This window comes from Orussus abietinus, unplaced genomic scaffold (genome assembly GCF_000612105.2).
Source record: "Orussus abietinus isolate OABI.00-Male unplaced genomic scaffold, Oabi_2.0 scaffold8, whole genome shotgun sequence".
Classification (NCBI taxonomy): domain Eukaryota; kingdom Metazoa; phylum Arthropoda; class Insecta; order Hymenoptera; family Orussidae; genus Orussus; species Orussus abietinus.
This window is the reverse complement of record NW_019395997.1, coordinates 1,758,029-1,785,716: the sequence shown is the minus strand read 5'-3', so window position 1 is coordinate 1,785,716 and position 27,688 is coordinate 1,758,029. Positions and strand designations below refer to the sequence as shown.

The 27,688-nt window shown below is 50.0% G+C and overlaps 1 protein-coding gene across 1 annotated transcript; it reads right to left on the bottom strand.

Moving 5' to 3' along the window:
- Window positions 1-19,365: 19,365 nt before the first annotated feature.
- LOC105699301 (protein krueppel) lies at window positions 19,366-23,656 on the bottom strand. The gene is made up of 3 exons (XM_012424172.1): window positions 23,617-23,656; window positions 20,277-21,000; window positions 19,366-20,137 (listed from the first exon to the last, which is right to left on the bottom strand). The coding sequence occupies exons 1-3, from the start codon at window positions 23,654-23,656 to the stop codon at window positions 19,366-19,368; spliced, it is 1,536 nt and encodes a 511-aa protein (XP_012279595.1).
- Window positions 23,657-27,688: the final 4,032 nt, after the last annotated feature.

Below are 27,688 nucleotides of genomic sequence, written 5' to 3'. Positions count from 1 at the left end.
TAACATCTCCGGTCAGATCCGATTAATGATTCGAGGAGGAGGAAATGACCCGAGGATAATTCCCGCATTGTCTGGCCCCGATTTTGCGATTTATGCGTTAAATCTGCACCCTCAAAAGGGGTGCTCTGGATCCTTGGAGAAGGGGGGGTGAACGAATAAAATCGAATATGCACGATGCAGACGCGAGGGCTTCTCGAATGCCGCTCGAAGGGGTTGCGTTCGCCCGGGGGTTGCGATTGGCCAAGACCTTCCCTTCGGCAAGGGTTGTCCGTTCCTTTAACCCTTTCGCCCCCCAACGACATGCGCAATGCAGCGCAATGCATAACCACAGTAATTGCTGCAACCCGGACAAAATGGAAACCCTCCCCAAGCAATGGCGCAACCCTCGGCGCCATGAAAAATACCTTCGCTGTACATCTAGTTTCTTAGGGTGCAATTTTATCAGCCCAACTCGTCGAATATTCGACTAGGTGGACGCTTCTCCATCGAATTTATCTAACGATGAGTTTTTTGGATTCTAGGACCTGCAAGGGAGTTTTTCGAACGAGGGCCTTTCTAGGGGTGCAGGGGTAGTTAGCGGGGCGTGTCTCCAGTTTCTTTGAATTAAACATCGTGCCTGCTTCAATCAACCCCTCGAGGAGCAGAACTTGGTTCTTACTACCCCCTCCCCCGTCGGGGTCCCCCTTGCCCAAGCAGAGGGTGGTTTTAACCCCACGACCCCCCTTTGAGGCGAAGTCTCGAGATCTATTTCTTTATAAATTCGTAATCAGTCTCGGCCGCGTTCTTTCCGTAAGTTCGACCCCTCCGCCCTTAAGGTCTCTTCTTTCCTTTTCATCTTCCACCCCCTGGATAGTGTCTCACCCCCGTTGTGCCGCCAATCGACCTGTCGTGCGTATTCCGGGTCTCCGATTACCCGAAAAGTGTCGCTCTCATTATTTCATTGTTTATTATTTTGTTATACTCCATATTGAAGGAGATTGTTGAAGTTAAGGAAAAATGGGGTAGTTTTCAAGTGACTCTCCGTAGTATATCATTGGAAGGGGGTGTAAAAATTGCAGAGTCCCTCGTGCCGGAGGCTACAGCTCTTACGTAAATTCACCGAGGTACGCTTGTAAATAGGTGTATGTATATAAATGTTTACATGTATATGTACATATTTATGTACACGTACACCGTAGCCTCAGGTGTTTCAAACTTGGCCCGTCGTTTATACCGAGGCTCTCGGCACTTTGCTTTTACCAAAATTTCTTCCCCCTTTTTTCCACTCCTGCTTTGAAACTTGAGGGGGAGGGAATAAATAAATTAACCCGGAGGCTTGGAGAAATTAACCGACCCTTAATTCGTGATAATCCTTGATAAGCGGGACGGGTATAATTATTAGACATCGACACGTGGCTCAGTCATTGGCAAGGAAAGCCACCCTTTTCCAGCAACCCGGGGGTGGCTTCGGTGGAGACCGCCGTTTCTCTTTTTTTCTGTCAAATCGATCCCGAACATGATCGAGCCGAAGACGAGGGTGTGTTCGAGCACTATGCCACTCGGGGTTGCACAAAAATTATGTTACGGGGGCGGCGCGGGGCGTCGATTCCTAGGGGGAAATCAGATTACCACCCTCGCGGGGGTGGACCTGGTGACACTCGCGAGACTTCTCTAAAGAGGGACTGACGAGAGGAAGAGGTCTCGAAATGGCAGGGAAAATCTCCGATTTCAAGAAACTCACTGTCTAGCTGGCGGAAAATCAAGAAAGAGAATCCTTGAAGCGGAACAATGTTGCGGAATGGTGCGAGGAAATTTCTGATTGCAGAAAATTCACTTTCCGCGCGGTGGAGAATTAAGAAAAAGGAATCCTTAAACCGAGGAATCGGAATTTTAGTGGCGGGTTCTCCACCCCACGGGGGGCCATCGCCTCGCCCCCGTGAAAACGCTTGCGATTTCGGGAAACGCTCTTTCCCCGCGGTGGAAAATTAAGACCAAGAAATGTTGAAACCGAAGAATCGGAATTTTATCTCTGAGCGGCACCGTGGGTCGGTCCACCCCGAGGATTTGATCGGCGAAGAAAGATACGGGGGTGGCTGGCTCGACTCGGAGGGCTCTCCACCCCACGGGCTGCCGGGGGCACTTCACCCTCGCCCCGGCCCCGGGCATGAAAAAAACTTCGCTACCCCTAACGATTTTTTTTTCCTCCCTCAACCCCATCCCGGCGCACACTAATTACGTTTTTAAGCGAAATTACTTGCGAGGAGCAGCCGAGGCTGCGTGTGGTGGTGACACGGGGTTGGGGCGAGAGCCCCATGGGGGTGCGCTTTTTTTTTTTTCTTCTCTCCAGGCCAAAGTGTCCCGGGTAAGGCGAAGGGAGGAAGAGAAAGAGAAAGATATACCGGAGAGGCGCGAAAGGGACGACCATCCCTGATTACAAAATGTTAAATGGCGACGTCCAGGACGTTATTCATCGAGATTTTATTCTCCGCCCCGATTGGCCCGGGAATTTTTCCCCGGCTCGACGAAGACCCGCGATTTTCCCTCCTCGAGAACCTCCCCTCGACTAATTTCCCTGAAAAATTCTTTCAAGGGCTCGCAATTAATTCCTTCCGGTGATTCATGCCTCTAAGGTTCACCCCCGCGATGGGGACCATTTTCTAGGGGTTTTCCAGAAATGTTTTCGGGGTGATCGCGGAACTGAAATATTAATCGTTCAGAGGAAGGATACAAAAGGAAATTTGGGTAATGCGTATCCTTGTTATTTCATCACATGATGACCTCGCATGGCAGCGTAAATCGCCATCACGCGACCCTGGGAAGACGAGACTCGCACCCACAGAAAAATAAAACAAACCCCATAGAAGACTCCCCCAAACCCTCCCTTGTTTCGCCCTTTCCCGGCCAATTTTTCCCCAAAACCCGTCCAATTAATTTCCGCCGCTGTCCGAGTGTATCCACCGAACTCCCCTCGAGGGGAGAGAAAACCGCCCTTTTCCTTCGATTCTTCTTTTTCGTCCAACCTTAGTTTCCCCTCCAGGAATATTTACGAAAAATTCCCCATCCGTGTCTCCGAGAAATTCCCGATTCCCCAAGGACTCGCGATTATTCCAGGGAAATTATGGATTGTTAATTTCATCCAACCCTTCCCATTTCATTCCCCCATCAACATTCCTATACAAATTGCTCAGAGCTTTCATTTCCCGAAATTTCCTGGAAATTAATTTCCCTTGGACGTAATTTTTCGAGGGTGCGCAGGCCAATTTTTTTATTTCGGATTGCAACCCTATCCTAATTTGGTATCGGGGTGCCAGGGGGGTCGAGGGGAGGGGGTCGCACGCATCTCATGAATAATTCGGGGTTTCGTAAAGCTGGCCCTTGGTAGGGGTGCAACCGGACCCGCGAGCTGCGAGTCCCGCTGCAAATCCCTCCAGATAAAAAGCCACCCCTGGCGAGGGGTAGTGACTCACCCACCCAACCCATTTTTTTCCCGACCCCTAACCGTGGCCCAGGATCCGCGGCCGGAACGGAAGGGACGAATCCTTTCGTCCTGGGGATCCTGCCATCCTTCCAGGCTTCCAGGGCTCCACGAGGAGAAGTTCAGCCCAGAAAAGAAGGGTTCGCCGACCGCCTATCGAACCGAGAACGCGAGGGTGTCCACCCCCGCTTTAAACCGAGGAAAATTCCTGGAGCCCTTCTTGCACAGTCGGAAATTTCGAGACCCACCTTCAAAAAAGAAAAAAGGAAAAATTCCTACCCCGCATAAATTCGGGAACCCCTTGGGGGTGGATCCTCCCCCATGAAAATTATTCCCGTATAAAATGTCTAATGGACTTCGCGGTTCGATTTCCCTTTTTTCGTTGGAGTATCGACTGGTCGGATATCCCAACGTTTAATTTCCTGGCGTTTATTTAGTAAACCACCCCTCAGGGGGGATGATCGAGCTGACAATTTCGAGTTACGGGGGTGTCTCTCTTATTTTTTTATTCTCCTTCCTTTTTGTCCGGTCTCGACGCGACCAGGATGGCAACGCGGCGTTTTTAGCCCCCGCGTTTTTTATTTTAAATTATGCGAACCACCCCTGGTCTCCTTCACCCCCTAGCCGCCCTCGAGCTGGTTGCGCGTTATCCAGGGTTGCTGGAGAAATTGTGATTTTAATTTTTAATTTTCCTTTCTCCGCCTCGTCTTCGCCGGCGCGCCCCCCTCGAGGGGTTGGAACCACCCCTAAACGGTTCACGAGGTTCGCGTTCTCTCTTCGGGTAAACCGTTGATTAATGCTGAGCATTATGCAGAAAACTGCCCCCGCGTATGCGACGACCTCCCCTAGACCGGCGACACCCCCTGAGTGCCGACTTTTAAAGGGTTGATTAATAGCTCGCGGGGTAGGCACGGTTAGACTAAAAAAAAAGGGAAGAAAAAAATAGAGAACCCCTAAATCACGAAAAAAAAAATTACACTATCACTGGTATAAGAATATTAATTTCCGTTAGAAAAATTATATTAGATTGAAAATGTATCGATATTCGAGTATTTAATTTTTTGACGTTATAGGGGGTTATTACCCCTCATATTTGGTACTCTGCATCCCATTGTGAACAGCACTATACAGAGCATCCTCCACTCTGGGGGAACTTCAATGAACACGTGGAGGAACTTCCTCGGTATCAAGGACGCCGAATTTCACGAAAACCACCCCCGGAGTAAAAAGCCGACAATTCTTCCCGGGGAAATAAAAAATCGAAGCCAACCCCTGGGTTCCTTATACAGAGTGCGCCTTATCGCGACCCTCCAGGGGTAGGTGGGTGGTGGGTGGGTCGCCAGCTTCCACGGGGTGGCTCGGCATTGTTTAGCCCCGGCAAATTAATTTACCAGCCACCACCCGACTTCTCTGGAGTCAGCCCTGTTTTTTGGATTCCACCCTCTCCTCGGAGGGCCACCCCTCCATTATTTCCCTCCCTCCGAGAGGGGTGTCTACCCCTTCGGCCGCCCCCGGGAGGGGTGGAACACCCCCGGGGAAGGCATTTCGCGTAATTAAGCAACGCGCCGTAATGTATCCAACGTGGCGGCCATATTGCCTCCACCCTCGAGAGGACCGTAAAGCGGCGCGAATCGAAGTTGCCGGAGAGGGTTGCACGACAGGGAGGATAGGGTGAATTTCTCCTCCCTCCCTTATAGGGGTGGCCTTCCTCTTCCCTTGTCGGATTCCCTGCCGATAATGGTTATACACCCCCGACTTTCCCGCCCTTGGAAGGGTTTTCCGAAACTCAGGGATTTTCGCGGGAATTATTCTAACGGCGGTGATTTTTCATGAATTATGCGAATTGTATATAGATTCCCGGATTTCCGATCTCAGAAGGGTCTTCCGAAGTCCCAGGGAATTTTCAGCCGAATTATTCGGCCTCCTCGATGATCATTCATGAATGATAAGACTCGGGCGAAATTTGTGGATTTACGGAGTCATGCTTCGTGGATTTAATCTCGGAAGCGCTGAAAGGAAGGGATGGACGTCCACGGCCAATCTCACCCCCTGATTCGTTTAGGGCGGTTTGCATGCCATTAATTACGCCGGAATAACGCGCACCCGATTCTCGGATTAATTCGATTCCCCGAGGAAAGGGCGAATTGTTCGGCACGTTTAAATGACCGACTTTAAGGGCGGAATAAGCGAGACCCCCTTAAGTGTCGCCTAATCATTCGATTACTTTTCCTCCCGTGCAATACAATTTTGGCTTTCGAGTGACAAGACGTATCTTGACGCGCGCCAAGTCGCGTTATCAACCCCTTACCACGGGTTATCATGCAAATCAGGGCGTCCGTCGTAGAAACTCGCGATAAAGTATCGGGCTGCTCGTAAACTCGTTCCATTGTGGCCGGCCGTAAAAATGGGGCCGCCATGTTCTCGTAGCCGAGGAAGAAGTGCGGGAAATGGGGTTGCAGCCACCCAGAAGGATAACCCTGGACCAGGGGAGGACCACCCCCGAGGAGGCCCAGGTCCTTTGGGAGGGTGTTCCCGAAAAAGGCACCGGGAACACTTGAATACTTTATCGGGCACAAAAGGAGGACGCCATAGATCCCGGGAGTTTCTAAATAAATCAACCCCCGGGAAATGTATTTGCGATTTCACGTGCTCACCCTTTCGCCTCCCCCGACGTTAAGTAAGATCTGTGACTTCGGCTCCAATTTCGAAGAGGTTCGATCTCAGGGGTGTTTTTCGCCCCTTTTCCCTCCCTTTGCCGAATGATTCCGCAGGGCACGTGGATTTTTATAGATTTCTTCGGAGTTTATGGAAATGATGTGCCATGACAAATATTTCACAAGGTTGGAGGAAGACTTGAGAAGACCGAAGGGGTAGTTCCTGTATTCAGGTTCGACATTGAACTCGATTTCTAAGTGGCGCCGCTAATTCGAAGGGTGGTGAGTTCAACGAGCAACGGCCTTGAACTTGAGGGGGGTAACTCGCGTGAAAACGCACGTCGATGGGGATCGATACCATCGATTATTTCTTCTCCTTTTTTATTTCAGGGCCCAAAGACCGACCAGGGGGTGGCTTGGCGCCGATCAAGTGGATTGAATTCGTTCCCCACAGGGCGGAAGGGGTGGCTTACAAATATTGGGCACATACGTTCGATTTATGCCGACAGAATGGCGGGATCTCTGGATTATAACGCACCCGAGTGGACCTGTTCGCAGTTACCCGGTTCCCACCCCCCGTGAGGGGGTGTCCTCTCGACTCCTGTCGTAAAAATGGAGCTCGTAACTCCCCCGCGACAAGTGAATTCTCGCCGAGTTCTCTGTAACGCGTATTAAAGAACCGAAATAGGGGTGGAAGAATTTTTTCAATTAAAAAACGAAGGGAAAACGCGAGGAGGGTAATCGATTTTTGTGGAAATTGAGGACGAGGAAACCACCCTTCGGTTTTCACCCGAGTCCTTTTCCACCCCTGTAGGTCGCGAAAGAGTATTCTTAAGGGCGAAGTGGACGAGTGGATTCCGGAAACCCTTGTATGCCTTGGACCGGGCCTTAGGGGTTGTACACCCCCAAAGAGGCGAATTCCGCTTTTTCCTTCGGCGAGTGGCCACGCGCCTGTGCGAAGTGCGAAGGGGTGGTTTTCACGTGGAGGCACATAACCGCGGGCTCAAAGAGAATCCCCGACACGCACGTCTTGTGGCCTCCCTTATGCCGTTTTATCCAACCCCCGTGTCGATCATCGGTAGGAAAGCCTCCGGAAAACGTGAGCGACTGCGCGCCATTCCACCCTTAGCAAAAGGGAAGGAAGAATGACAAAAAGAAAGATTTTTCGGGGGGGGGGGTAGAAAGCGAGAGAAGCGAAATCGCCCGGAAACGTTGAGGACGCCCTCGCGGAGATTCGAGACAAATTCCGGGGACACTTTAAAACGGGGTCTCTAGGGGGTGCAGGGTGGAAAAGGGTGGAAAAGGGCCACTCCGAGTGTTCCAGCAAGATGTCCAGTTTCTATTTGCGAGACGACTCGCGATCGATAGGGTCGGCTTTGTTTCCGTGAAAATAATCCCTTATGGGGGAGGGTAACCACCCCCCAAAGAAATAGATCAAGGTCGCGGCTATGAGTGGGAATTTTCTGCATATTGTACATTAGTGTGATATCGGTCACTCGGGTGAAATTTTAGTGACATCGCGACAGTGCCTCTTTCACCCCCTTTTCATCTCCACCCCCACTTACCTCCAAACTCCAGAGGAGTCTCCTCGACCCGATGGTCAGCCCTCGAATAATTGTGCGTAACCATGGAAATGCCTGTTCGTACCCGGGGCTTTCTAAGGGGCCTCCTGAGGGGTGCCCCCTCGAAACGCGTTGAATGCCGAGGAAGGGTTGAAAAGCCACCCGGAAGTCAAGGACGTGCCGGAACCCCGGGAAACTTGACCTCATTCGAGTTCGCTCGATAAATCGAACCGTTTTTTCATTTTTTTTCGTTCACCCTTGGACCCACAAAACCCATATCGCCAAAAGAAAAAAAGATAAAACAACAGCCCCATTTAACAAAAAAAAAAATATCCACCCCACCATAAAATCTTATTTTCAGTTCCATCTTTCCCTCGGATCTTATTTCCCAGTTCCGAGGGAATACTTTCAGGAAGAAAGTCGGAATTTCTCGGAAATCTCGCAAGCTAATTCGAGAAAATCCAGCGCACGAGGCTCGCCGTTCTCGGGACGAAGGGGTGGCAAGGGAGGCGGAGAGGGGTTTCCGAAATAAGGGACGCAAGATGGGGAGGAGAGCGAGAGCGAGTGAGAGGGGTAGACTCGGCGAGAAAGGGTGAACGAGTCGGGAGGACCGAGAAAGAAGGAGCGATGTCGGACTCGAGGGAGGAAGCAAGAGGGCGAGAGGGCAGGAGAGGGTGCGGAATAAGGAAGACGATGCCGAGGGGTAGTCAGCCATCCCCACTCGCAGCGCTATCCACCCCTGAAAAAAGAGTTAATATTGATCCGTTTTTTTATTTGAGTCACCCCCAGGTTTTTCACCCTCGCTATTTTTTCTTCCCCCTTTCCCGGTGCAGGGATCGCGCCGTCGGGAGCGACAGAGACGGAATTAGTGTTTCTATAGCAACTCTCTACCCTGGCGTCCTGTAAGTCCGTCGGGTCCGAATATTACCCACCCCGATGTGTAACGCTCCGGTCTGCACCCTCTGAGAAGAAAAAAAAGAAAGAAGAAAAAAAAATTATCCTTCACTCCGCGAAGACGCGAAAAACTCGATCTTGGGGCGGAGGAAAAAAAATTCGAGATCGAAACGACAACTTAAATAAACGGAGTTACACCTGTGCGCTTCTTCTAGAGAGGGGTGAGATACCCCAAAAAACAATCCCAAGGATGCTAGATTTCTCCTAGGGGAAAATTTCGAAAAATCGAGCGGGTCCTTCAGGGTATTTTTTGGACCAAGGGGGTTTCCCCATCGAGATGACTTTCGTCGATTTTTAAGTGATCGATCGCTGAGGATCTATTTTTTTTTTCTCTCGCCCCTCGGAATAGGTTGAGAAATCCTCGCGGGAGATACTTTTAGCGGGGTGGTTAAATTCACCCCAAATCAGGAAATATGAAGCCTACCCGGGCTACTCTCCAGAGAGGGATGAAAACCCAGGGGTGGGACAAGGGGTGGAAGGAAGATCCTTTAAACTTTAAGTTCATGCATATTTCGAGTCGAGTCGATCGCACTTTATTCCGAAATATGCTTCGCACGAACTTCCCCCTTGCGCCCCTCGCCACCCTCTAGTTTTATTCCTTTGACCTTATCCCTTGCTCGCTTAATAATGCCCCTCGCCACCCTGCATTTTCGAGCACGTTTAACACTCCTAAAGGCGCCTCGATACAGTCGCTTTCGAGGTTTCCAGCCAAACCGGAAGTTGCGGGAAATATTCCCCCATGGAGCTCCACCCGAAGGAGCGCGAAGAGGGTGCGAGTCGATTCCCCGGTCCTTTCCTCGAAACCGACGCGAGATAGAGCAGAAACTCGTTCTACAAAAATCCTAGAGAATAATATCCCCGACGACATTTGTTCGAACCATTTTTCGATATCACTCCTCCTTAGGGTGGAAAGTGCTACTTCCTATATAGTCTTCGAGTATACTCTTCGAAATTGATACGAATGTATAATTTGTCCGTATTTGTAAGAGAACGAATAATTTCCGCGAATTCATAAGAGAACGAATTTAAAACAGAGCGAAACTATTATTTAACGCCGCGGCGATAACACGAGAAACTGCAATTTTATTATCATGGGGAGAGAGGAGAAAAAGTAGGAAGAAGGGAGAGAGAGATTCGCCCCTTGCTCGGTGTGGCCCTTGCGGGCGTCGGCGCGCGCAGGGTAGCCGGCGCACAGGGGCCGTTTCCACGGCGCCGCCATGGGGGTGGTACCAGAGGGTTAAACAACCCCTTGGCTCGCGGTGTCACCCCGTAAGTGGCCGCGCAGAACCCTCGGCTTGTCTCGGCCTTCCCGGGCCGCTCTTTTACGGGCCTCGGGCTTACTTTTATGGGGATCCTCGCGGAGCGTGCACCTCCTATCCAGGGGTGCTTCTCGCGAGCTCGCCAGGGTGAACGTGGCGGGAATTCGATTGTCAATGGGATGCATATTTCACCATACATCGCTTTATAAATATCACCTCGATACTAGGGATGAGCAAAATTGGGCTTGGTCTTGGTTTTATAAAAAGTGCAATTTGGCAGGTTTAAATTTAAATGTTATTGATAAAATACGTCTCTTAATGCTATAAATGATCTGATCTTGATTTTGCACTTTATCCAAGACCAGTGTCGATTTAGCTCGCCCCTAGTCGCTATGCAAGGGAAAGGGGAGACATTTCAAGAACGAATCAAGTAATTGAATTTAGGCAGCCGTGAATTAGTCTCGTCCGGGACGTCAGAAAATTCCGGGACACCTGCCGCGAGGTAGAGGCGCCTCCGGGAGCGGCGAGATCCCTCGGGACCCTTTAGGATAGTTTAGGGACTTGATCGTATCTCGTACGCGACGTGCAATCGTCACGTCGGTCCTTCTTAAGCAGGTGGAGACCGAAGAATCCTCGCCCCCAGGATTTCTCTCTTTTCGCTCTTTCGAAAGGTGTATAATTTTCGTGCCGATTACCGCTAAACGATTCTCCCTTCCCTGACTTGGGAGGTCCTGTCGAGACCGCCTTTACCCTTGGAATTTTCCCAGGACAAATACAAAATTCCCTAACCTTCAACTACCCTTGTTTCAATTATCGTTCAAATAATTCTCAAAAATTCACACAAGTCAATAAATCGTCTAGTATTAATTACGACGTTAATTCACGATTCGGGATGTATTTTCGACGTCCCAGAAAGCATCCTTTGATCCTGGGAATTCCATTTTTTTTCCGGTACTTCTTTTCAGGGATTAATTCCGAGTAGTTGTTCAATGTACCTTAATTGTTAGTTGTCATTGAACCGCGACATGAAGAGTCACTTACCTGGAGTAAATATGGACGTGGTGATTAGGATGGAGCACCCCCAAGGGGGGCCATGCGAGGACGGGTTTTCCTGGAGAGGATGGAGCTCCGAAGGAAAGAAGCCCATTTTTTCTCTTCCCCTCTCCTCTCCTCTTCTCGGGTTCTCTGGAGTCCTTAATTATACGGCACACGCGAAATAAATGGCCCTCCTTCCTCGAAGCACCGTTGGCCCTCGAAACTCGAACGGTCCGGTCCTCGCACTCCTCGAGGGAGGACCATATGGCGAATCCTTTAGGCCAGCCGCCCAAATCGCTAAGGACACACTTCTGTTCCTCCGAAGGACCTCCGACCTCCTCTGACAGGTGGCTTCGGCAAGGATCGCTTCCGATATACTTTCGAATCCTGGTTATCCTGCCAGTTGTATTTCTCTATTTAGCCCTGTAACTGCAGAAATTAATAAAAAGAAATTAATATGCGATGAAGAATTAACGAAACATAATTAACGATGCGAGAATTAAGAAAAAAATTAAGAAGCGATGAAAGAATTAATAAAAAAAAAAAAAAGTAATACAGGGCTAATTACGAGTCCAACCCCTTCCAGGAGGTGACAGGACCTCTCGAGCTCCCTGATTTCTTTCCCCGAAGTAATTACCGCACTTCAAGGAATATCTACGCGAGCGTTAACGAGGATTTCCGAGTCGCTTTAACGAAATGACGTGAAAATTGGAAAAGGCGTCTCTCTACGTCCTCCTGCTCGAAATCGTCGCCCTTAAAGGGCGGCGAGAGCATACTTTTTTTTTTCCGGGGAGCTGTTTCGCCATATGTCGGTAGCCGGCCGTTTCCGTAAAACGGGAGCTCATTTAAATATAGGCATCCTATTTTTTTTTTCTTTTCCCTTTCCAACGTACTCGGGAAAACGACCCACCCCGGGGGAAAAATAAACGCCCCGCGTTCCAGACCCTGGCGACAAATTGGAATTTTACGTTAATTCCGCCCTGACCCTCTTTAATTTTTTATCTTTTCCTTCCCCGTCACATTTCGTCGATGCCGTAGTTCCTATCTAGAAGGAAAATCAAGACCGAAGCCGATAAGAAATAGAAAAAAATCGAGGAATAAAAATAAACGAAGAACAACCTCCGATTTTCGGGAATATGCGAAGCACCGGTCCGACGCCCTCCCGGGGAGGAAAATCCCCGTAAATTTGAGAAAACCAAGTCGAAAGCTTTTTCCAGGATTCCCCGAAAATCCGAGACCCCGGAAACGTCCCCGTCGAGGAAACGGGGGCAGAAGGGGCGGGGGTAGAGGTAAAAAACGGGAGAAAAAGTGGAATAATGGCGTCGTGTGCACGCCACGCGTCCCATGGGACCCCGGGATCTCCCCCCTTGCTTTTGGACTCCTTGTTTTTTATCTTCCCGGGGAAAAAAAAGACTCCCTTATTGAGGCGCAGCGCGTGCTGGGGAGGTCTAGGGGATTTTCGGGGCCTTGGGCCGCCATCTTCAGGTGGCGGGGTGCCCCCTGGCCCCCCCCTGGACAGAGGTGCCCAGGTTGCACCCAACGTCCCGAGGGAAACGCGATACCATTTACCGGTGGAACCCGAAATTACCTCCAGAATCCTGGCGAGTCCTGATTTCACTCCCGCTGGGCCCGATCGTTGGCTCGGGCCCTTTTTAACGTCCCCGAGGAGGCAGATTACATATTACGCGCCATTTCTCCCCTCCAGGGCGAAAAAGTCAACGAAAGAGGACAAATGAAAATCGTGACTGGCGGACTACTGCGAGCTCCCTGAATTAACCATTGAATTAACCATGATAGGCCAGATTTTCAGGGGACACCCTGAACCTTTTCAAAGGGGTCACCAGGGGCTGCGAGGATGTCGCGAAAATTAATGTCATTTCTGAAAGTCCAAGTTCACCTACCATTTATTCCTCGGTGTCTTCATGCAGTTGTAGACCTGCTTACAGAAGAAAAAAAAAAAAAAAAAAAACGTTAAGTCAAAATTCGACACCTATGGGTATATCCCGCCCATGGGGTTACTATTAGTTTCATTATCTTGCGTGGTACATTTATTATCCCGGTATTAAGTAAATTAATGTTCGTTATGATTTATTAGAGCTCATTCGAGGGAAATAATTGTCCTTCGAGTTGAGGAAATATTTCTTGGGTTCGATGGATTTCTTTTTTCCTTTTCTGGGTTTGGTGGGTGGTTTGGGATGCCGGAAAAATTCAGGGTGATGGATCGAGGTGAAGTAAAATTCGGGGAGGAAATCTCGAGGACTTGGTGGAGGAAGTTGGAGGGAACTCCTGGAAGGAGGGATGCCAGGACTAGTCGCATCTGCCACGTGGGTCCACATTACGGGATAATGTGTCACTGTGTCACGCAGGATCCCCTATACCGCACGGGAGGATCCTCTCTCTCCCAGGTCCCATTCAGGTGGAGAGTGTATCCTAGATTTCGGAAACGCGGACTGAATGGCGCACAGCTGAGCGCGGGCCTCGAGGGAGCCGGGAGAGAAAGAGACGACGCTATACGGCCGGCGTGCGTTAGAGAGAGAAGCAAATAGGTCGCGCCGAAGAGGGTGGTCTCTAACCGGCCACCCCTTTTTCAAAAGCACTTCGAAACCCCCTCAGTTTGTCCCCGTTACAATAAAAAGTCGACCCCGCGAGAGTAACCCCCTGGATGAGTCGGTGGAAAACTAGGAAAACTAGGAAGGATAGGAAAAATCGGAGAATTTCAAATTTCCCGCGTCTATACCATCCCACACCTCTTAACGATACTGTCAACCCTTCCATACGCTCTTTTTAATTTTCCTCCCCCTCGCAGGATCTTCAGGATGGGTCAATCAAAGTCTTCGCCGGTAACGATTGAACAGTGAGTCTTTAATAAGAAAAATAGTCCGACAGGCCGACACACGTCGACTCGCATGGAACGCTTCGACGATCGAGTGTGACACGAGGGCCGGATAAATTAATGAACATCCCCTGTGTGAAATCTAAAATCAGGGTAGAGCAAATTCGGTCTTGGCCTCGCGCGATCCTCGACTAATCGAGACCAAGATTAAAATATCGAGAGCAAGATCGATTTTGCTCCCCCCTCTCGTACCTTCTAATTGAAATTCGGGAACGCCTCTCCTTAGTCGAATTAATTTTCCCTCCTCTTCCCTTTCCGGGAAAGTTTCACCTTACGATTACGGCAAACACCTCTCGAAGGGATTAAAAAACACACTCGAGATATCGCATCGCGTCTAAGGGGGGTGGGGGGGTGGGGTGGGAGGGGGCGATGCCATTAACACTCCGATTAATTTTCTTCCATCCCTTTCGTCGGTTTTAAAAAAGAACACCGTTTACAACTAGGATCCTCGCTTCGGCATTTCTCGGCAGCTCGCGTCGTCGAGAGCTCTAGTTTCTCCATTTCTAATCAGAACCTGTCGCATTCTCTATCATCTATAGGAATACTATTAAAAATCAGTCTTGTGGTTGAGATATATTAGGTGTATGGTGAGGTAGTGTCAGTTTCATAGTATACGCGTTTCGGTGGCCTCCACGAGATCTCTCCTCTCCCTTGTCATGACGGAACGAAAAGATGAAATAAAAGAATTTTTTTTTTAATTAAAAACGAAACCAGGAAATTATTACGAAAGCTTGGCCCCGCGGAAAAATCGTTTCCACAGGGTGAAGGAGCAACGTAACATATTTCTTCTCTTAATTTAACACGCCCTCGACCTCGTTATCGGAGGATTCTCTCCTGGCGGCCACGTTAATATCCTTATCTCGATATATTCGTTACAGAAGGTAGCGACCTTTGCGAAAGCCGGTTAGAGATATTGACAAGCCTAGTTGATAACCTGCCAACCAGTCGGATAAAGGGAATCAAATTCGTCGAGGGAATTTTCACCTAACCTAGCCGTAAAGAACTCCCTAGCTTTCGCGAGGCTCTACCAGTGTACTTGGCGCGAAACTCTGCCCGACTCTTAGTATCCTTAATAAGGTCTGAGTTTTGTACCGTGTCTCGTTGCGTGTGCGAGGATTCGAGCGAGATGCAACGCCGGTGCACGATGGAAAAATAATGCAGTCCCATGTAACCAAAAAAGAAGGAGAAAAATACTCCCCCATCACCTTCCACGGAGAAACGTGAAAAGAAAGATTTTTCACATTTAATCGAGAAAAATTCTAAACTCCAAAAAGTCACCGATAAAAATCTCCATGTAAATGTTACACACTCGTTGGTTAATTCTAAGTCGCAATAAATTTCAATTTACTCTGTAATCTTATCAATTACATTTAATTCCAGTTAAAATGCACGATAAATTTGTTAGGGGTAGCTATATATTTCGCAGCGGGTAGATTCCCCATCTTTCAATGTAAAATCTTATCTCGGAGGTGTGTAAGAAAATTTATGCAAATTTACATGGATTTTTATCAGTGTGTGCCCTCGGCGCTGCACGCGCTGAAACGCAGGCGCGTCCAACCGCGAACTTCGTGTATATATATATTTAAATATATATATATATATTAACCATTAGTATTTGGATCGGCTGTACAAAATTAGAACTACGCGCTATAGTTAAACACGACAATACGTATAGAGGAGTATACACGTCGGTATGCGATAATAATTAGGTAAATCCTGTCGCGAAATGGCGACACGGCGATTTCGAAGGAAATCCCCGACTTAGAGTGCGACCCTTTTCCGCGTCTATACAATTTGACACAAATATATATATACTCATCTATATATATATATCTCCAATCTGTCGTTAAGAATTATAAGACAACAACAATAGTTAATAATATTAATAATATTAATGATAATAAAATCGTAAAGAGACGGTAGGACAAGAGGCGATCCGTCGAGAGATCGATTAGGATCGATTTTCGAGTCGGAAAAAAATTCCTCTCCCTCTGGACCAATCTCGAGGTAATTAGTAAACGTTTAGGGACTATTTGCAGGAACACTGGTTGCGAGGGAAAAAAAAAAAAAAAACTAAAATAGAAGGGAAATTAAAGCGCCGATCAGCTCGGAGGAAATTCGATATTTGGTTTCTGTTTTCTCGCGGTCCACTTTTCTCAATTTCTTTTCTTTCGCTCCTTTTTTTTTGCTACGCGACTTTTGACAGGAGGTTCCCGTAAAGAAGCTCCCCCTTTTTTGTCACGGGGTTTCGCAGCTTTCCTACGGGATGACCGGTTCTCCTCGTGCTTTGTTCTTCCTCCGGCGAATCGGCGACAATAGCATTCGGTTGGCGAATTCTTGCTCGCGGCACCTGCGCACGATTCGCATGATTTATGCGTCCGCGCCTTCGGGAGCCTCCGAAAGGGAGAGAGAGAAAAGGGGGAAGAGAAAAAATATGAAAAAAAAAAAAATAAATAAGAAGAAGAAGGAACCAAGGACTCGCGTTTCTAGGACTCCGCAAGGGACTTCCTCCCTTTATATGTACAACTGCTTCGTGGTGCGGTTTCGCAACGCGCAGGTGTCGCGAGGTCGAGGTCTCCCACGTCCTCGTGTCGCTCCAGATTCTCCGGAGGATCCGGGAAGAGGGAACTCCAGAATATGGGAAACGGGGTGAGAGAGCGTGGAAATGGAGGAGCAAGCGAGAAAGTCCCGGGGAAATCGCATTTTAAGAGGCTCGGGGAATTTTCGAAAGTCGAGCGGACCAGATTTTTTTTTTATTTTTCCATCCCACGGGACAAGGTTTCTCTCTTCCCGAGGGAAGGAGGAATCTCGGATTTCCGCGAAATAGGGAAACCTAGGGAAAAACAGGGACAGAAAGGGAGAGAAAGCAGGGCGGAAGCCTGAAACGAGACGATCGGGATCTTCGCCTTCGAAGGGGGACAGGGGGTTCCTCCTTCAGGGGTCCCGAGGGACGCCATTGTGGCCGGTTTTTTCATCCCCCTCGGCCGATTTCGAAAATTCCATCGCCTACGATTGAGGATGTGCAGTCGAGCGACTTGTTGCCGAAATACCGAGGTAACGTTCCCTTTCTCACCGAAGACGGAGATCTTCCCTCGGGACTCGCCATTGTCGGCCATTAAGAGTAAACAGCGGAGATAGGAAAAGCAAGGCGAATACGTAATTGTCAGGAAATTGTCAGGAGAGTCGAGGCGAGGGGGGGGGATCGCTTTTTTTCGGGACTCCTCGCCCTCCTGTCGGGAATGCTCCCCTAACGATCCCGGGGATGAGGTGCGGGACTTCCTTCTGTTCCCGAGGACGTTTCGCGAGGTCTTCCCTCCTCTTCCCGGGAAGAGAAACGAGGCCAATTTTACTTTCGCGAGACATCCCTGGGAAGGCCTCTCCTTCGGGAACTCGAGGGGTATTTTAAGGACTCGAGGTACCGGAGCCTTTGGAACGTTTCTTTATGCAAGGAGTTTAATGCCTCCCTTTAAAAAATTCCTCTCAAGGGGCGAGGTCAATTTTCAAGGTTCCTGGGACCGGGAAGATTTTTTCGGAGGGAGTTGAATGCCCAATTTAAACAAAACTCCTCCTGGGGAGTGCGAAAAAAAATCGCACAAACCCCATAGGGTAATTTGGGCCGGGTCGACTTAAATTTGCGAAATCCCAGGATCGGCGGTCTTTGTGGCCGATAGAGGTCCCGGAGATCCCTCGGGAACCCGGGGGGCGGGGGTTTCGGTCAATGGGAGACGCGCAAGCCCGGAGTCAGGAACAAAGCTCCGAGGTGGGCTCCGAAATTTGCATCCGACATAAATCAGCTGCATTCAGGGCCTTTCGGGCCCTAGAGATGGGAACTGGTTCGCGAAAAATGGCGTCGAGTCCCGAGAGTCCCGCAGGACCCGGACCCCTTTCTGGAGGAGGATGGGGCAAGCTGGGGGTCGGGAGGAAAACCCCATATCCAATGGGAGAAAGGATAAACAAGCGCACCCAATCCCGAAGGACGACTCGAAGTACTGGCCAGGACGAGGAGGTCCTCCAAGGTCCTCCAAGGTCCTCCTTGATCCTTTCTCACTTTTTTAAGGACCTCAATGGCTCGAATTAAAGGGCCAGGACTTTTATCCCCTTATCCCCTGGATTCCCAAACCCGGATTCGCCCAACGCCGGAGGATAGAGGAAGCGGAGGAAAAATGAAAAGCAAGAGAAAATTAATAAAAATGGCTGCTTTTTTTTTTCTCGTTCGGAAAACTTTTTACAAAACGTGTTAGAGACATTTCCCCCGCAAAAGGGATCTCATAGGTGTGGAAAGGAGTCGCAAACAGCGGTGAAAAAAAAATCGCAAGCATCGATAAAAAAAAAAGGAAATTCGCAAGCATCGATTCCGAGCCGGAGAAAAATTAACGCGAGGCGCAGAACTATCTAAAGCGGAAATAAGAGAGAGAGGAGAGGAGCCAAGGTACATGAGAGCGACAGAGAACGAGATACCCGACTTTCGCTTTCCCTACTAATAAGACTGTCAAAGGAACTTGTATACCGGTAGATCAATTCCCAATCAATAGCGATCACCTCCTGCTCGCATTCACTCGCGTGCTTCCCTCTTCCTACGAATTCTAAAGTGGAAATAAAAAGGAGGGAAAATACAGAGAAAAACGTTAAACAAGACGCACTAACTACAACGACTAACCGCCCACCTTCCGACATATTTACAACAAAGAGCGCACAATAACCTAACCCAAAGAGATACCGCTTTCCGCCTAGTATATATAATATACATATACAATACTATATAATCCATATATATATATTTATATGTACTCGGTCAATATATATATATGTATAATATTAATCTAAGAAACGAGTCCCTGAATTCGCGTTTGTCGCCACCCCCCCGAGCCCACCCGGGCGGGCGAAAAACTCTTATCAAAGCGTCGATATGGGGAAGGAAACCCACCCCATAGGAGTCATGGAGCTCATAAAAAAGGGTGGAATCGTTGCCATAGTATGTGTACCCTCTCAAGGGTCCGAAAAAAAAATTTCGTATTTTTATCCACCTCCATTTTTATCAGCCCCACGGTCAGGGTGAACGGTGCACCATGATAACGGCGAGCGATTGTCTGAACAGCTCATCGGATTAATAATAACGTTAGATTAAGGTTTACCAGGAATCCCGAGGGGGTGCGATGGCGACGAGACCATCTTCAGGAACTTATGGGAATGGGTCATCCCCATGGAGGCTCCAGGTGAGGGGATGGGTTACCTCCTTGCACCCAGGATCCCCGTATCAAGGTGCGTCCTCCTCGTAGGAACGAAAGGTTATTAATAATGAAATTGTACGTTTCAAGGTGGTCGTGAAGATGAGGTCCTCCAAGTCCAGGTGAATCCTGTCATCCAGACTTCGCCGAGCGGTACCAGGGAAGTCCACCTCCATTTGGATCATCGCAAGATCCCGGGTGCATTCATCGGTGCACCGGTTCTCCTAGAGCCTGAGAAACCTCCTGTACCTCCGACCTGTTCGTTCCAGGGTGTAGGTCAGAGCCGGAGGTCGACATCTCCGCAAGGAGGCTTCCGTGGATCCCGGGCACTAGGAGGCCCGACTGACGTTGACGTCGGCCTCCAGGACATGCGATTGTCGAGGGTAGAAGCCAATGGAGGAGCTCCTGCTGAGGAAGAGGGAGCTGGGGCTGGCCTCAGCTACGTCCAGGTCGTCGTCCTCCTCCTCGTGGAGGATGTCGCTGCTCGGGCTGCGACTCAACGGGGAGTCTCCGCTGCTGCAGTGGGAATGTGAGTGGGCCCGGTGCATCCCGGTGGACATGGAGAGGTCCTCGGGTTCCGTCTGTTCGGGCAGGTCGACGGGGACGCCGGACAGGTTCAGAGGTAGAGACATATTCGTCGCGGCGCCCAGGGCGGGACTCGGGGCTTGCCGATGATGGGGCCCTGGTATCGCTTTTAGTGCGAACACCTTCTCTTCCCTCTCCTCCATCTCCACGTCCACGTCAATGTCCACCTCCTCGTCCAGGTCGTCGCTCGCCAGCGAGGGTGCCTGCGACCTGGAGCCCAGAGTGCCGCATTTGTGGTGCAGGAGGTGGTGCCTACGGCGGAACCGCATCTGACAGTGCTCGCACTCGAACGGCTTCTCTCCCTTGTGGATGAGCAAGTGGGCCTTGAGCTGGTTGGAGTCGCTGAACCTGGAGGAGCAGAGTTCGCAGGCGTAGGGCCGTTCCCCGGTGTGCACCCGGAGGTGCCTGCGCAGGTTCGCCACCTGGACGAACTGCCGGTCGCAGTGCTTGCAGTGGTAGGGCTTTTCCCCGGTGTGAAGGCGCATGTGCGTCTTCAGGTGGTGGTCCCTGGTGAACCTGAGGAGAACACAAGCGACATGTAACCCTAGATCACCGGTAAGAACCCTAGAAAAAATTCTCATTGAACCAAAGAAATATCCCTTTGGTTTAACGAATCACTTTCTTTCTTAGTATATTAAACGCAAAGAGCCCTTACCTCTTGTGGCACTCGACACACTCGAACGGTTTCTCCCCAGTGTGGGTGCGTTCATGGTTCTGGAGAACGTGCTTATACCCGAAGGACCTGGAGCAAACCCCGCAGGTGAAGACCTTGTCGCGAGGATCCTTCCCGGCCTCTGGACTAACTGAGGTAGGCGGACTGAGTGGCGGGACGGCGGTGTCGGCGCCGGAGGCAGTCGTCGTGGTCGCCGCGGTCGGTGCGGCCTCCACCTTGACCTTGACGGTCCTCCTCTTGTTCGCCTGGCCCTTCTTCGTCACCCGGTCTCCACTGCTGCTCACCATATTGTTGTTAACGTTACTGCTGTTGTTATTATTGTTGCTAGGCCTGCGAGAGGTGGACTTGGTGCTGAGAGCAGGAGACACGGGCCCGGAGGAGTAGCTCAAAGGCGAGGGCGGCGAAGAGGCCGCCCATCCCCCGAAGAGGGTCTGGTGGTGGCGATACAAGGACGGACTGGCCGCCAGGGTAGCCGCGTGGAGGGAGACCGGGATTCCTGCCGCCATCAGGGCCGCCGTCCTGCTCGCTGCCAGGAGTTGCTGAGGAGTCAGTATCGACAAGCCCGCCGCAGCGGCCGCCGCTGCTGCGGCCGCTCCCATCCCCGAGAACATCGACGGCGGCGACGGGTCGTTGTTGTTCAGGACCGGTGACAGGGGTTGCTTCTCAGTCTCCTGCTTCATGTCGAGGTGCTGTCCGGCTAGGTGTCCTGGAACAAGGAAGAGATCCGTGATAAAAGAGGTCCCACGTCCGCGAACGCGCGCCCGGAGCTCGCGGAAAGGGTTAGACGGCGGGAAGGTCGTGGAGGAGGATTTTCCCCCAGGTCCAGGGGAGGGGGTTAGGTCCTCGGGCCATTCTTCATCTTCGCGCCGGCCGCAGGCGCGGCGCTCGGCCTCGGTCACACGTAAAGGCGCTCCATTCATTCGCGCCCGCACACGTGAGGCGTCGCGCGTAAAACCTCATTCATGCGACCGTAGTCGCGAACACGTGACGTAGTACTCTTGCTCACCTATCTAGGTAGGAGATTAATCGCCCTTGTCGAGACTACTCGCGGTTATTGAGGAGGTTAACCGCGATTGTCGCGTTATTCCTCAGGGTTACCTTGAAGATTGATCACTACCGTAACATTATTATTTGAGGTTAATCGCACTTGTCAAGAGTACTCGCAGTTATCGAGAAGGTTAAACGCGATTATCGCACCATTAATCCCGGTTACAGTGAAGATCAATCTCGACCACTACCTTATTATTACCGATTACAGAGAGGAGGTTAATTGCCCTCTTCATCCCTACTCACGGTCATAGAAGAATGCTCGCACTTGCTGGATTTTTGAAAATGTCGGTCCGAGGAAGACGCTGGGGGACGCAACAGCTCGACAACGACGCTCGACTGTTTGGTAAACAGTCGAGCGTTTCGACAAAAGACGATAGTAAGCACTATGTACCACGTGATTCGATTCGTCCCGTCTAAGGCGAGAAATTTTATTCGTGCGCCCGTAGGCCGGGACCACGTGACTCGGTATACCCCATCGAAACTCGCGGTTATTAACACGAGATTAATCGCATTCTCCGTATCCCTACTCGGTAAGGAAATCCTCGCACTTGCCAGATTTAGAAAATGTCCGCTCGATAATAAGGGAAAGAATGCGAGAACTCGCGAAACAGTCGATCTCAGCGAGAAAAGGGAACCGTCGACGCGACATACTCGGTGACGCGATTCGAACTACCATCTCGAGAGTGATGACGTACAAAGTACGTTGCCGCGTCCCTCGCGTTTCCCATTTAACGGGGGAAATCGCGGATTCTCGAAAGGGGGACGTTCCCTTCCCGGAGGGCCAGGAGATAATGACGTCACACGAGGAAAAGGAGAGAAAGAACGTCCTCGCAGGCTCCAGAACTTAAAAAAAAAAAAAAAAGAAAAAATGTTCACGGTGCTTAGAGAAACGTTTCATTGATTCTTTCTTTTTTACAGTGCAGATCAAGACCCCACAACCCATGGTTCCCTTGATAAGGGTTATCAGCGATTACTCGAGGGGCGCCTCGCGTGATGGTTAATTAATTCGCCGTTTACCTGGTTAGGGGAGAGCAGAGAGAGAATAAAGGAGAGAGACTCGTAACGAGGCTCGTTGAATCAATAAGGTAGGCCCAAGGAAGAATTCCCTCCCCCATTTTCCACCCCCTCGACATCCGTCGAATCCTTGCACCCGACAATCGGCCCGTTTCCCGGCAACACCGCGGAGAACCGCCCTCCTTTGCAACCCTGTCCTAATTGGTCGCAACCCTGATATATATACGTATATATACGTGTATATAGATATATATCCGTATATATATTTCTATACAAACGTACATACGTACATACATCTCCAGCGGGGAAAACTCCTTTTCCTTTCCCTCTCGTTTCCTCTCTTTCTCCTGCTTCTCTCCCCCTGGCCGATATATCGAAGCACCCTCCTCGAATCGGCGTGATCGATTTTCGATACAGCCACGCGCGACCAGAGTCAACGACTTCCCTGACAACGGCCGGGTGTCATTTCCTTCGAGACTCGTCGGGACTTTTCCCGACTTTTCCAACTTTTCCGACCCGGTACTCCATAACGATCGCCGATGAGCAAGGACTCCCCGACCCGTGATGTCCTTTCAAGTTCAACGAGAGTCCTTCCTCCTCGCTTATTATTTACAATTTTCTTCTCTCCGGGGAAAAAAGGAAAAAAAAATGTAAAACGGTGCTCTAGGGATTTTTCCCTCGGAAAAGGCACGTCTACTCCATGGAATGGGGAAAAATCGACTCAAGGTGAACCTCAGCCTAAAAAATGTATTTCTCCGCTCTTGATTCGGCCTTTTTTTTTTTTCTACCCTACACTAAATTAATAATCGGAGTTCCAATTAATTTATCGGTTGAAGTGTCAAATATGTGTCTATTATTTTTTTTGCCCCGGTTACAAGTTTCACACCTATATAGTAAATATTATATGATTCAGGAAGACGATTGAAATTTTGTTGTTTAACGTGGGGGAAAGCTCTAAAAGATTCTTATAAAGTCGCTGCTCGGTAATTTCCGTCTGGAGAGAAAACTGCCTTAAAAAAAAAAAAATCGGTTTCTCGTTCTTGGGAGTCTGATTACTACCGGAAAGGTCTTTATGTCTTTTTGTGTCGTGTTTTGTCTTACGGGTCGCTAATTTGAGGATATCTACCCGAGGGGAGAGAATCACCGTTTTTCCGGCTGATTTCTAGATTCTTTTTCTGGACCTCGTGGAAATGAGTCAAGTCTATAAATATGTACATGTACGGTAGAGTATATGTATCTTGTCAGGAGCACAACTCACCTGCGTTAATCTGTGCCTCCTGCAGGTAGGACAGTGCCATTCTACGAGCCGCGATGAATCTCACTTAGACACTCCATCCACTAGCACAGGGGAGCGTTGGACCACTTACGACGAGCACATGCCAGAGTCCGAATTTCCCGCCTCGAGGGGCGCGAGATGGCTTCCCGGAGTGGACGAAGATAAGGTGAGAATAAAAAGCCCGAAATACGGGAAGAGGAACACTGATACCGGTGGCTGTCCCTTCGGACGGTGCGATCGCCGTCGCGATGACTACTCTACTGCGACAAGAGCGCCGACGAGGGCGACTAGGACGATGTCACTCCGGGCTGACCTAACCCAATACTAACTGACAGTCGAGTCGTGCTGCCTGTAGTCAAACACCCCCCACTCCTCCGTCCCCCCACCAACGGGCGCCCCCACTCCGCCGTCGGCGGTTTCCATGCGGGCTTCTCGAGGGTCGGGGAGGAGAGAGCGCGAGAGAGAGGCCCGATGCGGGTGAACCCGAGAGGGAGAAAGACAGGGATAGGGCGAGCCAACATGCGGGCGAGACGAGGATCGCGTGATGGGCAGAGTAGAGGGAAGGAGAGAGACAGGAAGGGCGAGGGAGGGGATCGACCTGCCGAGGCGGCCGCGAGGATGGGGGACCCCGCGAGGTAGAGAGAGACGCCGATATGCGGGTCGAGCGAGAGCGACAGAGAGGTCGGAGTGAGGGCGGGCTAAGGGGAGAACCTGCGTGTCGCGTGGTAGACCGGGAAGGGGCTGGACGGGGTGCGTTGCGGAATATCGCGACCCTCGACTGGACGCGCGTAACACCCCCCGGGGGGGTGCGTCCCGACTCCCGCAGATGGCGCTTCCCTCCGGTTTCTTTTCCTCGAGGAAATGACACTATTTTTTTTATAAGCGCGGCGAAAGTCGACATTTCTATAACCAATGATACTTGAAATTATTTCACTGGAAATTGTTCATTTGAAATCTGGTAAAAAGATTCGCAAAATAGATTCCTGTCCCATTTTCAAGTGCACAGATCTCTCGAAGGGAATACCAATTTGTTTGTTACACTCCTGAATTATCTTTAGGAGCGCCGGAAATTAATTAAATTCAATCGCGGGGACGTTCGCGAGGGGTTTGGTTTTTTTTCTCTTTTTTTTTTTTCTTGCAGTTTCTTTCCCCCCTAAGGGAAGTTTCTTTATTCGCAAAGTAGGAAAGTGTCTCGAGAAACAAAGTTCAATGATTCGCAACCCCCGCGGCCATTTTCCTCGCTGCACGGAATATCCAGAAGCCCGTTCTCCACGCTCCAGCAAAAAGTTCTCTCGTTCATTATTACCGAGCCGCAATTTCCGATACTTCCCCGAAACTTTACATCTCTCCTGAACATCAATTGTTCAAGGGAGATGCGAATCGCGCATTACGTCGAGTTGCGGTAATGTCGATGCCCGATTTAAACCTCGTATCTATTTTTCAGAGAGGATCGATGGAAATATCCTGTATTGCGCATATTCGCGGTAATTATAAATCATGCATCACCCTTACTAGTGGTTATTCTAAATCGTGCATTACCCTTATTCGCGGTAATTTTAATGCCCGATGTAAATTTCATCCCTTTTTTTTAGAGGCCATCGATGAAAAACGCACATTGCGACGATCCGAGGAGATTTCAACGCCCGAGTAATCGGCATCGATTCGAATGACTGAAAAAAAGAAATGAAATATTTTTTAAACTACCCCACCTGTTACATGGGGTGCTCTTGGAAATGTCTCAAAGTCTCGATAAAGAAGGAGGTTTTCGAGGGAGGTTTCCTCCACCCTCTGAAAACCCTTCGATCAGTTAAGAGGGGCACGGAGGAAAATTCGGAACTTTTCATTGTTTCTCAGATCACAGAGCCAGAGAACGGAGCCGTTCGGTTTTTCGGCTGAAAGTGCGGGGAAAGGGAAAAAGGGGAAAAAAGGGAAAAAAGCGCGTGCGCCCCTCTCACCTGCCCAGCAGGGGCGTGCGCTGCGCGTGCCCGAAAATTGGGGAGGGGGCCCCCAAAAAATGGAAACGGGGGGCGACCGCAATCGGTTCGACGAGGCGACCGAAATTCCTCACATGTGTTTCCACGGATCGGAAAAAAAGTCCCATGGGGAGGGGGAAGATTTTTCGGTTGCTTTGCATCTCGGGATGATTATTCGGGAAAAATCCGGAGAGAGGGGAGAAAACGAACCAACGGACTCCGGAGGATATTTCACCCCGAAGTGCAAAAACCTCGGAATCGAAATCCGAGATCTCGAGTGCCGCTCGATTCTCGGAGAGCGTCGATCGGCCTGATAATTCTTGAGGGCCTCTTTTTTCTCCCCGTTAATTAAAAAAGAGGCCTTATCGACGAGGAGAAACAGATGCGACTTTCCGTTGGACTCCTCTTTCGAGAGCCCCCCAGTTTCGGGGAGCTTCGAACACGCCCTTTGTTTCTGAATAAAATCGGAACATCCCCGATTTTATTCCGCCATGATCTATCGATCTCTGCAAATTTAATAGACATAAGGGAACCAGGGATGGAAGGGTACACCTCCTGGAATTAAATCCATGGAATGGATCAAACGGATTAAGGGGGAGATCCGAGCACTTCTGCACACACTTCCCTGACAAAACATTATCAATCACGTGATAAGAAATCGGAAATGAAATATCGGGGCTTCGGAAAATTCGACGAAAGGGGCGAAAAGGGCTGCGGTTTTCCTTTTATTGTCCCGCCCGATTTTCAGGGAATTTCAAGCTTCTGGGTCTTGGGTACTATTTTTTCTTTCGCCGGTATCGGGGGGCAAAAAAATTCAGAAAATGGGGAAAAAAGAGCGCAACAATGGCGAGATTATTGGCAATCATTGCGATACTTAACCCTTGGTCTGGCGAGGCTGAAAGCCCTCGGTTCTACCTGCCAGGTAGACGCTCATTGTTGCTTCTGGGGTCTCAACCCTTTGACGAGGTCTACCTGTCCGCGAGTCTCCCACGGGGGCTCGGTAGGGTTAGACGCAAGGTAGTCGTGTCGAATTTCTCACCAGACACGGGGTGCCACTTTCCCCAGGAGGCACAATGGCCCTGATGCCACGATCCTTCTCCATTTTCCACCGCTTCTCGACTAAATCAGTATTACGACAACATTAGGCGCTCCCGTTGATCGAGGAAAGAGGAGGCCAAAAATGTCGCCTCGGGGGGAATAAAAATAACAAATAATAACAGGGCACATTTATTATTACCTTTTTATGCCGACGCGGGGTAAGAACAACGCGTTGCACCGTTTTCATTTTTATTTCTGGTATTTACTTCGGTCGGTGTCGTCTCTATTCGGCGACTCTTGGAGTCACCTCACCTGAGATGAAGGTGGAGGCGCGGGAATTAATTCCCCTTGCTAATCACTCGTGGGAGAGATTTTTAAGATATCCATCATGGTTAGTAAATGAAAATCGAAAATCAGGGAGGGCCAAACCTTCGAAGCCATAAACCCTGGACGCTAGTCGAGTTTTACAGCGAGGGGGTGTAAAATGTTGCCCAACGCCGAGGAAAAGCCGCTCGGTTTTCCGGGCCCGGGAACGGTAAACGGGCCTTAAAAATCCGCTCGAAGATATTCTAAGAGCCGATATTTACCTGGCCGTAAACCGGACCGTCCACGCGAACTCTCTTAGGGGTGGTGCACTAGCATCCCCCCGGCGAGAAAATTCGGAAAATCGGGGAAACGAGGGTGATGGTCCCTTTTCGTTTTATATCCGCGATGTTTTCCCAAAGTCCAGCCGAGGCTGTTTGCACGTCGACCAGGGAAGGGTCGATTGCCGTATTACCGGTAAGGGCACCGTCGGGCAATTAAACCTGGAATTGCTCCAGTTTCGCACAAAAGAGGAGCCGTAAAGCACGGATCCCGGGCAGCTCTCGCACTCTTGCACCCCGACCCTAACGCCCCCGGCTTTATTCTTGCATTACCCCGCGTCCTTACGGTTTTACTGCCGAAATCATCAGGTACGAGAGTGCCAGGTCGACCGACTCGTCCTTACCAGGACGAGGAACGTACCCTGCAGGGAAATCCAGGAAAAATCCGTGAAACTTTGG

Bases quoted from the DNA above. Each gene is read 5' to 3' on its own strand.
- LOC105699301 (XM_012424172.1), bottom strand. From the start codon at position 23,656: ATGGCACTGTCCTACCTGCAGGAGGCACAGATTAACGCAG. The intron at 21,001-23,616 runs GTGAGTTGTGCT...TCCTTGTTCCAG, and splicing joins GGAGGCACAGATTAACGCAG to GACACCTAGCCGGACAGCAC. The intron at 20,138-20,276 runs GTAAGGGCTCTT...TGTTCTCCTCAG, and splicing joins TGTGTCGAGTGCCACAAGAG to GTTCACCAGGGACCACCACC.